The sequence below is a fragment of the Rhineura floridana genome, chromosome 16 (assembly GCF_030035675.1).
Source record: "Rhineura floridana isolate rRhiFlo1 chromosome 16, rRhiFlo1.hap2, whole genome shotgun sequence".
Lineage (NCBI taxonomy): Eukaryota > Metazoa > Chordata > Lepidosauria > Squamata > Rhineuridae > Rhineura > Rhineura floridana.
In genome coordinates this window covers 10391559-10404933 of record NC_084495.1, presented here as the reverse complement: position 1 = coordinate 10404933, position 13375 = coordinate 10391559, and the positions used below count along the sequence as shown (strand labels likewise).

Sequence of the window (13375 nt, the reverse complement as noted above, 5' to 3'; positions counted from 1 at the left end):
TCACTGTGATGATTGGATGAATAAGCTGGAGCTGAAAGAGCTGTTAAAGCAGACCAAGCTTAGCAATGGAAACCCAAGGTGCCTGAAGAGGAGGTCCAACTGGAGATGAATCACAACAAGGAGATGATGGACCTCTAGACTTCACTTGCTCAGAAAGAGCAAGCTGCTGAGCATTACACAGCTCAGGTGGAAAAGACCAAAGCACCATCTGTAGGGCTTTCAAAGGTAGCCAGTGTGGTGCCCTCTACATGTGGTTGGACTACAAGTCCCATCATCTGTGACCATTGGTGATGCTGGCTGGGACTGACAGGAGTTGGAGTCATTGGAGAGATGTAGACAGAAGAAAAGCTTGCTTCACAACTTGTGCAGAGGTGGCTCTTGAGTCCAGATTTTCACGAAGGGCTCCCTCCCTCCTTGAATCTAAAGAACTTTCAAGCTTTTCATGCTCCACCAAGAAGAGGTTGGTGAGGAGGCTCATTTAACATTGACATGAAATTGAGCCTTCTGTGTCATAGGCTCAGTTCTTTCGCATGCTGTGCCAACAGAGATTCAGCGGGCACCTTCTGTGTTAACTTTTAAATGCCTGCTGAAAACCTTTCTGTTCTGCCAGGCTTATGCAGACAATTAAGAAGATGTCTTTTTGCAATAGCTGACCTTTGTTTTATTGTATTTGTAATGTTTTTATTGCATGGCAGTGGTTGTTTTTTACTTCTTGTAAACAGCTTTGATGTGTTCCATGAAATAGCTGTATATAATTATATTTATAAATAAATGCACAGAAGTCTTCTTTCAGTAAGTACTGGGGCTGTCCTCCTTTGATTTGGAAGTTGGTGTCGAACAACATCTGAGAGCACTACATGGTTTAGTTACTCAGCTGAGCAACTTTCATTGATCCAGGAAGTGTACCCTGGGAGCTGTCCCAGGTTCTACTTTGCTTGACCCACTTGGAAGCTTGCTACCTTCAGCTGGGCTCATTTCACAGGTCGGGTTCCTTTCTGGCACCTTGCGAGCTCACAGTTCTTCCAGAACTTTTTTCCTAGCCTTTTCTGGAGGCACCTGCAAACGGCACATCTGGTCAGCACATCTGGCCACACCCAACAGATAACATCCACCACATTAGCATCATGACCAGAAGGTGCTTGTATCAATAACTGCAGAAATGCATTTAGCTTGTCAGATTGTAAGACGGCCTCAAACTCTGCCACAAATTTAGAAAATCCTAAATAGTACAGGGAACATTTGTTAAGGCTGTGAAGTGTTTTTTTCTCTCTCTCTCATATTACAGAGGCCATAAAATGAGACTATATAACAATTTGTTTTCAAAGCTCATGACTCACTCTGCTGTCCCCTTTGCTAAATGATGCGTTTTGATGAAATTTCTGAGCTTCAGGGCTGTTCCGTGAAGGGTTTCCCCCAGCTCTGCGCTGCTTGGTGAATTGGGAGTCATTTCTGCAAACACCACAACCACCTTATTAAGAACTGGGAACAGCAGAGTCATCATGTGATAAATGAAAGGCCAAGTGACCTTCCACAGGATATGTCCATGCAATGTCTTGTTGGTATATTTTTAAATTTTCCTTCCTGTACTATTGCTGTTTTCATCAGGTTGTTTCCTGTGTTAGTCTTACTCAGAGTAGACCCATTGAAATAAATAAGCATTACTTGACTTTTATCGATTAATTTCATTGGGTCTACTCTGAGTAGAACTTCACTGGGTACAACATAGTAGGCTTACTGTATTTTTATCATTGTCATGTGTGTGTTTTCCTGCTTTTTTGGCTTTTTATAAAAATGAAAAACAGATTATGAATCTTAGCAATAAATTAATAAAATTTCCCCAGCACCTCTGGGACAGCCATTTGAGCCCTCTGCTCCTCCTGCATTTTTGCTGAGGTGAGAGCTGCTTCTCACTAACCCTCACAGCATCTTGCTATGTTTTTGCTAGCAGGAACAAGCAACATATCTCATGGTGCGTCATTAAATATTGGACAGGCACCATCTCTGTTGTCTTTTTGGCGCCTACCAAAGAACTTCCTCTTCTAACAAGCCTTTTAAGTAGATATACTACATTTATCCCAGTCTGCATGTGTACTGGAGTTGTTTTTAAATGTTTTAGTTCTTTATCGTTTGTGTGTTTGCAACCCTCTGCTCCTTTGGGAGGAAGCTCAGCATATAGATCTAGTTAGACGGATCCTCCGTGGCGCAGAGTGGTAAGTGGCGGTAACGCAGCCGAAGCTCTGCTCACGGCCGGAGTTCGATTCCAACAGAAGGAGGAAGTCGAATCTCCGGTAAAAGGGGTCAAGGTCCACTCAGCCTTCCATCCGTCCGTGGTCGGTAAAATGAGTACCTGGCATACGCTGGGGGGGGGGTAAAGAAAGGCCGGGGAAGGAACTGGCAATCCCACCCCATATATACGGTCTGCCTAGTAAACGTCGCAAGACGTCACCCTAAGAGTCGGAAACGACTAGCACTACAAGTGCGGGGACACCTTTACCTTTAGATAGATAGATAAATGTATGTTTCTAAGAAGAAGGGAAGCAGGGCTGCTTTTTTTTTTTCCCCAGCTACATGTCAGCTGGAATGCCAAATCCCAGCCCATGGAAACCTTGTGAAAGTGATTACCGACTCCAGGTTGGTGCAGTGGCTCTAGTCTGCAACTGGGAATCAAATCTTTGCTCAGTCAAGCAGCCTTAGACAACTTGGAATAACATAGCGTGTTCTGTCTTGCAGGATTGTTTATAAGGATTAAAAAGAAAGAAAGAATAATACTATCACTCCAGCCATGATTTTTTATTTTGTTCTTCTTTTCCTGCAGGACTCTTGTGAAGACTCTTCAAACAGCAGACTTTTCAACCCTAAAGCCTTTTCCCCCTGGACAGCCAGAAAAATTTGCTGCGTTCTTGGACAAAGTGATTGGCATTTGAATAAATGAGCTATAAAGGGAAGCTCACACATTTGAAACTAATCCTGTTTGTCTAATTTCAGAATGCACGTGTGTTTGCTTTGCCAAATGAAATTAAATTACTGACTATTTTGTAGCAAAAGAAAGCTGGTTCACTTACCTGTAGCTTTGGTATAGCTTTAGTACTCCAGAGAGCAAGCAGTACTACAGTGTGGGAGAGGCAAATGAAAATCCCCCCCACCTCCTTTTTTCCCTCAGACCTATTTCAGATAGGATACAATGCCATTTGGGGTGGGCTGCCTTCAAGTCGATCCCGACTTATGGCGACCCTATGAATAGGGTTTTCATGGTCAGCGGTATTCAGAGGGGGTTTACCATTGCCTTCCTCTGAGGCTAGTCCTCCCCAGCTGGCTAGGGCCTGCTCAGCTTGCCACAGCTGCACAAGCCAGCCCCTTCCTTCTGCATCTGCCAGCTGGGGGGCAACTGGGCTCCTTGGGACTAGGCAGCTTGCCCACGGCTGCACAGGTGGCAGGGCACGTAACTCCTGAGCCACTCACTGAGGGGGTGATCATTAGCTGGCCCTTGACACCCAAGAGACGTGAGCAGGGATTTGCACTCACAGACTCTGGACTCCCAGCCAGGCCCTCTTTTACATAAGTCTATAAATGTCCCAGAGAAAATATTCCATATTATAATTCTAGTATTTAAATTATTATCTTAATGAATTAATCAGCTGAATTATAATAATACTTTATAAATTATGCACATAATTTATGTTTATAATTTATTATTGCAGCTGATAGTTTAAACCTAAGCCGTTTATGCCAACATCCTTTTAATTAATAAATGGTACCCATTTTTCCATTTCTTCCTTAATAATTTTGTAAGGTTGAAGCAGCACAGTTAGTTTTATAACCTCAAATTGCTCCCAAATTTTCCTAATTAAATCTAATTTCTTTGGTCCTCTCTCTTGGACTAGACAGGCCATTGGCCTGATCCAGCAAGCTCTTCTTATGTTCTCTATGTGTCGAGAGGCAGAATGACTGAATGCCATTTGCTGGGAGTCACAAGTCAGGAGTGCACTGTTGTGCTCGGATCCTATTTGCGGGCTTCCCACAGGCATCTGGCTGGCCACTGGGAGAACAGGATGGGCCATTGGCCTGTTCCAGCAGGGCCCTCCTGATGCTCTTATGTTTCATTGTTGTGTTTACTTTTTGTTTAATGAGTTTAAGAGTTTCAGAGCATAGTCCAATATAGGAAGAAACACAAACAATAGGAAAACATGCCCAGTCCAACAATCTGCATGGCAATACAAGAGAGTTAAATAACGGGGAGGGGTGGAGGGGGGAGGATTGAACTATCATAAGCAAGTCCCTCCGAAAGGAGTCTTGAGATCGTGGAGGGGCAAATCCCTCTTCTGCTGCATTAATAAAAGAAAGGAAGGCGGACAAAATAAAAGTGTTGTGTTTACTTGAAGTTACTTTGATATAAAAAAATGGAAATGGACTTCCTTCAAATTGATCCTGACTTACGGCAAATAAACCCAGTGCTTTTTGTGTGTGTGATGGTACTCACAGTACAGAGTACCAACACCTTTTTTTTTTTACAAAAACAAAGCAAAACAAAAAAGCTCTGCATAAACCATTTAGTGGACAGGGTCCATTTGGATAAGGAGGTGTTTGGGGCACAAGAGGTTTGGATAATGGGGGCTATAACCAACTGAACCTGAAATGAAAGTGCAAGATTTTGAAAGCTGATTCTGCTAAATGTATGTTATTATTTATTTATTATTATTTATTTAAAATATTTCTATCCCATATTTCTATGCTGAGCATTCCATCCTCAAAGCTCTATAACTGCCACCTTGGTAACAGCATTTGTATGTTAGCAGCTGATGAAGGCGGAAGCTGAAACGTTTTGTTAATACAATAAAAACCTGTTTTGTTACTCACAATTACGTTTATATATACACACACATATATACATATATAGAGAGAGTGGTACTAAAGGGGACTACAAGGGTAAAATTTAACATAGAAGGCATAAAATCAGTGTCAGGCTCTGTCATTAGCAACAGACACAAGCTGTTCATGCATTGCTCATATGTAGGCCTGTCACGGTTTGGAACGACTATACTTGTGGCGCTATGCCCAATGTTGTGCCACTGGGCTGGCTCTGCCCTCCAGTGCCCACATGCTGAGTGTAGCTGTCTGCAGAACTGCTACGAGTGAGCAGCTGCCCATGCATAGGGGCTCATGCGATCAGAACATTCACATAATCCAGTGTCCCAGTTGTGTAGAGCAGAGCTTGGAAAAGTTACTTTTTTGAACTACAGCTCCCATCAGCCCCAGATAGCTGGCTGGGGCTGATGGGAGTTGTAGTTTAAAAAGGTAACTTTTCCAAGCTCTGGTGTAGAGCTCCTTCACATGAGCAATTAGTCTTGCATAGGGGGTTCCTTTGCTGACAGATGAACCAAATGCATGGATGTTGGGCTAGACAGGAGATGCTGGCCCTGGCCCTGTTTCATGTGTGCCATTTGAGTGAGTAATGCATGAATTAAGCTAAGGTTTTTAGTTGTAAGGGTTGTATCCAACTGTCATCATACTCGGAGTAGACCCACTGAGATTAATAATCAGGGCTAACTTAGATCCATGAATTTCAGTGGGTCCACTCTGAGCAGAAGTTAGAGGGATACGAACCTACATTTCTGGAGCACACAAAATCAAGTTCTCATGAATGCATCCTGCCCTATCTTATTTCACATGTGAGGAGTAATTTTTTTTTTCAGAAGTACAACGTTCTCACCCTTTGAGACATATATTAGGCTACCAGCTTTAATGCTAACATGAACATTGAACTTGGATCCTGCTATCTAGGCTTTCAGTCCAAAACCATGGTGGTGCTTTTCTATAGAAAGTGGCCCAGGACCACATCATGCAGCTCTACTGCTTAGACTAATGACTGCTTACATAACCTCCCAACATTTCACAGATGAAAACTAGGGCAACCTTTCCCAACCTTTGGGACCTCAAGATGTTGGACTACATCAGCCCCAGCAAGCATGGCCAATGTCAGGAATTACGGCAATTGTAGTCCAGCAACATCTGGGGACCCAAAGGCTGAACTAGGGCATGCTTGTGCCACCTCACCCTGATGCCAAGGACCACAACTCACTATGATCCTGCATACAGCAGATATCAGTTTGTTCTGACGTAGCCCATCCTCCACTGAACTAAATGCAAAGAAGGTGCTTTTTGTTTTTGTTAAAAGATACACCAGAATAGTAGTTTGTGAGCTTCATTCAGGTGGTCCATGGCGTGTCCACATTTAACATGCATATTGATTTTAACTGCATTTTACTGCTTCTTTTGTTTCTTGTATTTTATTTGCATTACAATTTACAGAAATACAATTAAAATCCATACATCATACAGTGCAGTGCAGTGCAATTGCTACAACAGGCAGAAAAATCATTAAATGATCTACCAAGACCATCAGCAATTTTCAAGTGGTCCATCAGAGAAAAAGGTTGGAAATCGCTGCACTAGAAAATGTGTTGTCACCAGTTCAAAACAGTAATGGCCAGTAGTGTAGTGGCAAATTCAGAAGTGCAGGGTCCCTTCATGTTAGTCACAGCCATGCCCCTCCCCCTTTCCCCCCTGCTGGATTTAGAATGAGATCCTTGTTAATGTCTTCTCCCACAACAGACATCCCTAGGAGCCAATAAGCATGAAAGGGGAGGCTGTTAGCTACTGAGAAGGGTCTTCTCAGTGGCTGACTCACCTCCTTTTACTCTGATTGACTCCAATCAGCATGAAAGGTCAAGGAAGCATGTTAGAAGATTTTTCTCAGTGGCAAACACTCCCCTTTCATGCTGATTGGCTCACAGGATGCTAGAGACATAGGGACCCTGCTCCCAAAAAAAGTAAAGAGTCTAAGACCCCCCGACACCCTGGATGACTACTCCCCTGGTAATGGCAATGGGTAAAATGACAGACTGGACTGTCCGGTACCTCAGTACTCATATGTATGCATTTATACCAGGGGGGTGGTCCCCCAGATATTGCTTGACTACATTCCCATCATCCCTCACCATTAGTCGGGGATACCACTGGCTTTTGAAGATGCTGCTATCTCTTGACACAACTCTCCTGTTTTAATTGATGTGTTATTTGAATGGAATTGTTTTATTGCATATTTAAATCACGTTATATTTCATTGTTTCAATTGTTTTATTCTGTATTTTAATTATTAGAGTATTTTCAATTATTCTGTATTTTAACAACGTCATGCAATTGTTTTGTATGTTTTGTAAACTGCACGGAAGTCATCTTGGCATTAAAAATAAAAAATGGACTGCCTTCAAGTCGATTCCGACTTGTGGCAACCCTGTGAATAGGTTACCAGCATGATATACACACACATGTGCACCAGAGACAAAATGCATCTGCCTCCCACTCAGATATTGAATTTCAAGACACTGGGGGAGGAGTGGAACTCTGAAGAACTGACAACAGTAGTAGATCACATCACATTCTAATAAAGCATCCCGAAAGGGCAAAACAAGGACTGATGGAGCTTATGATGTATCACTCTGAGCATCATCAGAACAGAAGACAACATGAACATGGGAGTTGCCAGCTTTGCAATCAGCTTCTACAGCTGTTCCTTTAACAGTGGCTTATATGAGAGCTTCTGTGGAGGGAATGGCTAACCTCCAGATGTTGCTGAACTACCAGTTCCCATCATCCCTGACTAGGGATAGGATCTGCTGGCCAGCGCTGGTTCGAAAGCATTCCATCAACCTAACAGGCCAGTATCACAGAATCATAGAATGGTAGAGTTGGAAGGGACCTGTAAGGCCATCAAGTCCAACCCCCTGTGCAATGCAGGAATCCAAATCAAAGCATTCCCGACAGATGTCTGTCCAGCTGCCTCTTGAATGCCTCCAGTGTCGGAGAGCCCACCACCTCCCTAGGTCATTGGTTCCATTGTTGTACTTCTCTAACAGTTAGGACATTTTTCCTGATGTTCAGCTTCCTGCAACTTCGGCCCATTATTCTGTGTCCACTCTGGAATGATCGAGATCCTGGTCTTCCTCTGTGTGACAATCCTATCAAGTACTTGAAAAGTGTGATCATATCTCCCCTCAGTCTTTTCTTCTCAAAGCTAGATGTGCCCAGTTATTCCAGTCTTTCCTCATAGGACTTTGTTTCCAGTCCTTTGATAATCCTTGTTGCCATCCTCTGAACCTGTTCCAGTTTGCAGTGTCCAGAACTGGATGCAGTACTCAAGATGAGGCCTAACCATTGCTGAATACAGGGGAATTAGTACTTCATGTGATTTGGAAACTATACTTTTGTTAATACAGCCTAAACTAGCATTTGCTTTTTTTGCAGCCACATCACACTGTTGGCTCATATTCAGGTTGTGATTAACAACAATCCCAAGATCCTTGTCGCATGTTTTGCTAAGTATTCCTCAACTGATAACAGTGCCTTTGGTTTCTTTTTCCCAGGTGTAGAACTTTACACTTATCCCTGTTAAATTTCATTCTGTTGTTTTCAGCCCAATGCTCCAGCCTATCAAGATCACTTTGAATTTTGTTTCTTTCTTCCAAGGTATTAGCTATATCCCTCCCAATTGTGTATCATCTGCAAATTTGAAAAGCATTCTCTACACCTCCTCCTCATCCAGGTCATTAATAAACATGTTGAAGAGCACTGGGCCCAGGACTGAGACCTGTAGTACCCCACTCATTACCTCCCCCCAGTTTGAGAAGGAACCATTGATAAGCACTCTTTGAGTATGATTCTGTTCCCAACTGTGAATCCACCTGATAGTTGTTCCATCCAGCCCACATTTAGCTAGTTTGCTAAGCAGAATATCATGTGGCACTTTGTCAAAAGCGTTGTTGACGTAGAGATATATTATATCCACAGCAGTCCCACCATCTACTAGTAACTAGTCTATTGATTCAAGTTTGTTCTTTGTTCACAAGCCACAGCTTTTACTGATCCATTTTCCCCTTGCAAAAATATTGACATTAATTTTAAGAGGAAATATTGATATTTCGAAAGAAATTTTTTTTTGAAAATAGCTGCAGAAAATCGTTACATAAAATCCAATGATAGAGAATGAGCGAATTAATGGAAAATTCAGTTCCAAATCCAAATTAGATGGAATCCTAGCATATCCCTATTCCGGACCATTGACCCTCCTGGCTGGGGCTGATGGGAGTTGGACTCCAGCAACAGATTCCCTGATGTATTGTGTACCTCAGAAAGAAAGGTATAGTCCCTTGCTTTAGGGTGCAGCAAGTGCCACATATACTGAAACCTGTGTCTTTCACAAGGATGGTAAGAATGTCCTGGACCTTGATTTTCTCCAGATCCACACACTCCTATCTAGTATGGAACTTAGTACCTCATTAAAATCTGCACAACAAACCAGATTAGTCTTTCTGAATCAATTTTTAAAATTTATTTAAAAGCATGTACAAGCTACTTAATATTTTTAAAATCTCTAAGCAGTATACAATATAAAAGAAATAAGCAATATCATTAAAACAAGAATACAACTAAAAACCAATAAAGCAGCAATATAAAAACATGTAAAAGCAAAAAAAAAAAATTCAGGGGATTTAATCACATAAAACAGGGTCCAATCTTATGGCCTAGGGAAATCCTGGGCAAAAAAACAAGTCTTTACAAGATATCTGAAGCAAATGATTTGACATGCAGCCCCTGAAACAATATGAGTAGTATTTATTAGACTTGTTGGTGTCTTGTTACCCAAGGTCTCCAAGCAACTTGCAGCACATAAATATATTACACCATAAAAACAGGACAGAACAACCACCATAACAGCCACAGGAAGCTTTGGCAGCACCCCAAAATCTAATAATGAGAGTTGTTGATGGTAGGAACATAAACTGTATACCAGTTGCTGGGATCATAAGTGGGGAGGGTGCTCTTGCAATTCGGTCCTGCTTGCGGACTTCCCATAGGCATCTGGTTGGTCACTCAGAAAAGAATGCTGGACTAGATGGACCACTAGCCTGATGCAAAAGCGCTCTCCTTACGTTTTTAAATACATATGTTTTTGTTCCCAGGTCCAGTATTACAAGCCTACAAGATCATAAAATCATAGAATAGTAGAGTTGGAAGGGGCCTATAAGGCCATCAAGTCCAACCTCCTGCTCAATGCAGGAAACCAAATCAAAGCATTCCCAACAGATGGCTGTCCAGCTGCCTATTGAATGCCTCCAGTGTCAGAGAGCACACTACCTCCCTAGGTCATTGGTTCCATTGTCGTATGGCTCTAACAGTTAGGAAGTTTTTCCTGATGTCTAGTAGAAATCTGGCTTCCTGCAACTTGAGCCCATTAGTCCGTGTCCTGCACTCTGGGACGATTGAGAAGAGATCCCGACTCTCCTCTATGTGACAACCTTTCATGTACTTGAAGAGTGCTATCATATCTCCCCTCAGTCTTTTCTTCTCCAGGCTAAACATGCCCAGTTCTTTCAGTCTCTCCCTATAGGGCTTTGTTTCCAGTCCCCTGATCATCCTTGATGCCCTCCTCTGAAACTGTTCCAGTTTGTCTGCATCCTTCTTGAAGTGCGGAGTCCAGAACTGGACGCAGTATTCAAGATGAGGCTTAACCAGTGCTGAACAGAGGGGAACTAATACTTCATGCGATTTGGAAACTATGGATCAGTTTGAATTCTGAAAGGCTTTGTTTAAAATAAAGAAATCTTTCAGTCAAATATTAATAACAAAAAACAGTGACATTTTGTGCTGTGTCCCAGGTTATGGGGGCTGGCTTGGAGGAGGGGGACACTGACTTTGGACTGGGTCGATGAGCTGAGGGAGGAGAGCAGGCAGTGTGCTCAGTCACCTCCCCCCCCCCATTGTGCAGTGCAAGCTGGCAGAGATTGCTTCTTTGGACACACACCCCTTGCCCATGTCTGATGTGCCACCTAGTCAGCCCACTGATTCCCAGCCTGGTGCCCAACAACTTCCCATGCCAGAGCAAGCCGATAGCCCCCACCAATCAGAAGGGAAAGCTGAGATCAACCTCCCCTGCCCTTCGCCCCGTTCTCAAAGGCTTCTGAGGTGCGAAGAGCAATGGCTGGGGTTAAGGAGAAGCCACAGCCTTCACGCAAAAGTCAAGCCTTCTTAAGGAGGTGCGCGGGGAAGGGTTGGCACAGCAGTGGAGCATGCTGACAAGGACAGGCAGGGATGTGGTTTCAAGGGCCAAAGTGCTCCCTAGCAATGCAGTCATGGGCTGCAGCTACCAGAGAATCCACACCATGGTGGGGAGGGGGCTCCGCATCCAGGTGTAGCTGCTGTGACATGGCAATGTTGTGTAGCATCGCACAATGTTGTGTAGCATCACACCATCTGGAACACCTTCAGTGGCGTCTGCATTGCCTGGCTCCTGTCAGGTGCAGATAGTGTAAGTGTGACTTGAATATCCCAAACGCATGCTTGGCTGCCATTCTTGTTGACCAGTGGGCCTGGTTGTAGCGCGCAATGCAGCCAGACAGGTCTACAGGATAGGGCATCAGCAGGCAGGGCCACAGGGGGTAGTCACAGTCAGCTGTGGGAAGGAGAGGAGAGCTGTCAGTGTTCGGTGACTGTCAAGAGACCCCACCATGGCTGCCAGAGCCCTCCGCCTACCGATCAGCCATCCCCAGTCGGGGGACCATGCCTCCAAGTTGTTCAGCAGTGCAGATGCTTGTAAGACCTGGGCATCATACACACTCCCAGGCATAGTAGTATTCACATAGGTGAAGAGGCCATGGGCATTGCACACTGCCATCATGTCGATGGCACACTGGTGGTGGCAGTTCCTGTAAATGTGAGGGTTCAGAGGAGGTGCCAATATTGGGATGAAGGTGCCATCGAGGGCCCCCAGGATGGCAGGGAAGCCTATGAGGGCAAAAAATTCATCTCTCCAGTCTGCACACTTCTCCATCTTCAGGAAGTGGATGAACTCCTGCACGTGGGGAACCATGCCATCTAGGAAGGCTGGTGGAGAACTGGGAGAGAGGGTGGGCACTCCACCCTACATCCTACTGAAAGTCTCCCATAGCCAGATGACACAGGGCAAGGAGCACCTTCTGCAGCACAGGGATGTTGCTGTGAGCATGGCAGCAGACTTCCAGGTGGGGAGCCAGCATCACACACAGCTTGGCAATGGCCTCCCTGTCCAGATGGAAGAACTGGCAGCGCTTCAGGTTGGTCAGGGCAAAGGCCTGCAGGCATGTTGTGATGCCTCTGTGGCCTGAACCACATCTGCTGGTTCAGCACATAGGCCAGGAGGATGGGCAGGTAGACACTGGACAGGTGCAGCTGCGGAGGCTGCAAGTACAGGCAAGGGGAGAGCAGGGCGGGCCTCATGGCTGGCACTGTGGAGGAGGTGATGGTGTTACTCGGGTCATAGGAGGGCACTCGCGCCCATGGCCATGAGAGAAGTGCAGGCCCACTTCCACCTACCAGCCCTGTCAGAGGGGCGCATGCACCCCCACGGCACTTGATGCCTGCTTGCAGCACAGCATCCCTCTCCACTCCTGAGTAAGTTGCCCTTGGTTGTCAGTGCAGGCATACCGTGAGGGAGGATGGTGTGTCTCCTGAGGGGATCCATCGGAGTTGTGGCCTAGAACAGGCAGGGAGTCACATTCCTCACACACCCTTATCAGCTTCACGCCAGGTCCATGGCCTTGGGAGTGCTGTGGCCTGTGCCCCATTCTGGGGCCCTGCATGCAGGAGGCATGGGATGAAAGCTACACATGCAGGATCTCAGTGCCCTTGGTGTGTGTGCGTGTGATGGGTACTACAGTCATTCTGTCGTGGGTGGCCAGGAACAGTGAGGGCAGGGATGGCCACAGTGATGGAAGGGATGCTCAGCCCAGCCCCAGTAACAAGGATGGGGTGGCTCCCCATACTCCCCTCCCCGCCTGCAAGATGAGGTCATTGTGGTGGTGGAGAGGAAGAGGATGGGGGGAGGGGTGCTTGATGAGCAAGGAGGAGGGTGGCCCAGAGAAGGGGGAGCGGCTGTGGCCACATACCTGGAGCCCTCGTCCTGTGCAGCTGCTTCCATGCAGAGCTTGGAAAAGTTACTTTTTTGAACTACAACTCCCATCAGCCCAATCCACTGGCCATGTTGGCTGAGGCTGATGGGAGTTGTAGTTCAAAAAAGTAACTTTTCCAAGCTCTGCTTCCACGCACAGTGGTGATGATGTGGGCTCATATTGTAGTGAGCCATGCTAGCAGAGGGTGGACCAATGAGCAGGAGGGGGGCGAGGAAGACTTGGACTGGGACATTCCCATCGGGGAGGGACCCAGCAAAGGGGGAGAAGCCAAAGCAGCCCCGGCTTTGGATGCTGATGGGTCACCACCAGCCATCCCAGACACCCCCCAGGACAGACCCCCGGACTGGCCGCCCACTCTCCGCCTGATGAGGCAC

At 45.4% G+C, this 13375-nt stretch overlaps 1 protein-coding gene across 1 annotated transcript in view; it reads left to right on the top strand.

Annotated features, from left to right (window-relative positions):
• ALG13 (ALG13 UDP-N-acetylglucosaminyltransferase subunit) overlaps positions 1-13375 on the top strand; it is an 88942-nt gene that overhangs the window by 15834 nt on the left and 59733 nt on the right. The window contains exons 4-6 of the mRNA XM_061599042.1: positions 2816-2921; positions 10823-11019; positions 11891-12146. Coding sequence (XP_061455026.1) covers positions 2816-2921; positions 10823-11019; positions 11891-12146 — 559 coding nt within the window. The remainder of the gene's footprint in view (positions 1-2815; positions 2922-10822; positions 11020-11890; positions 12147-13375) is intronic.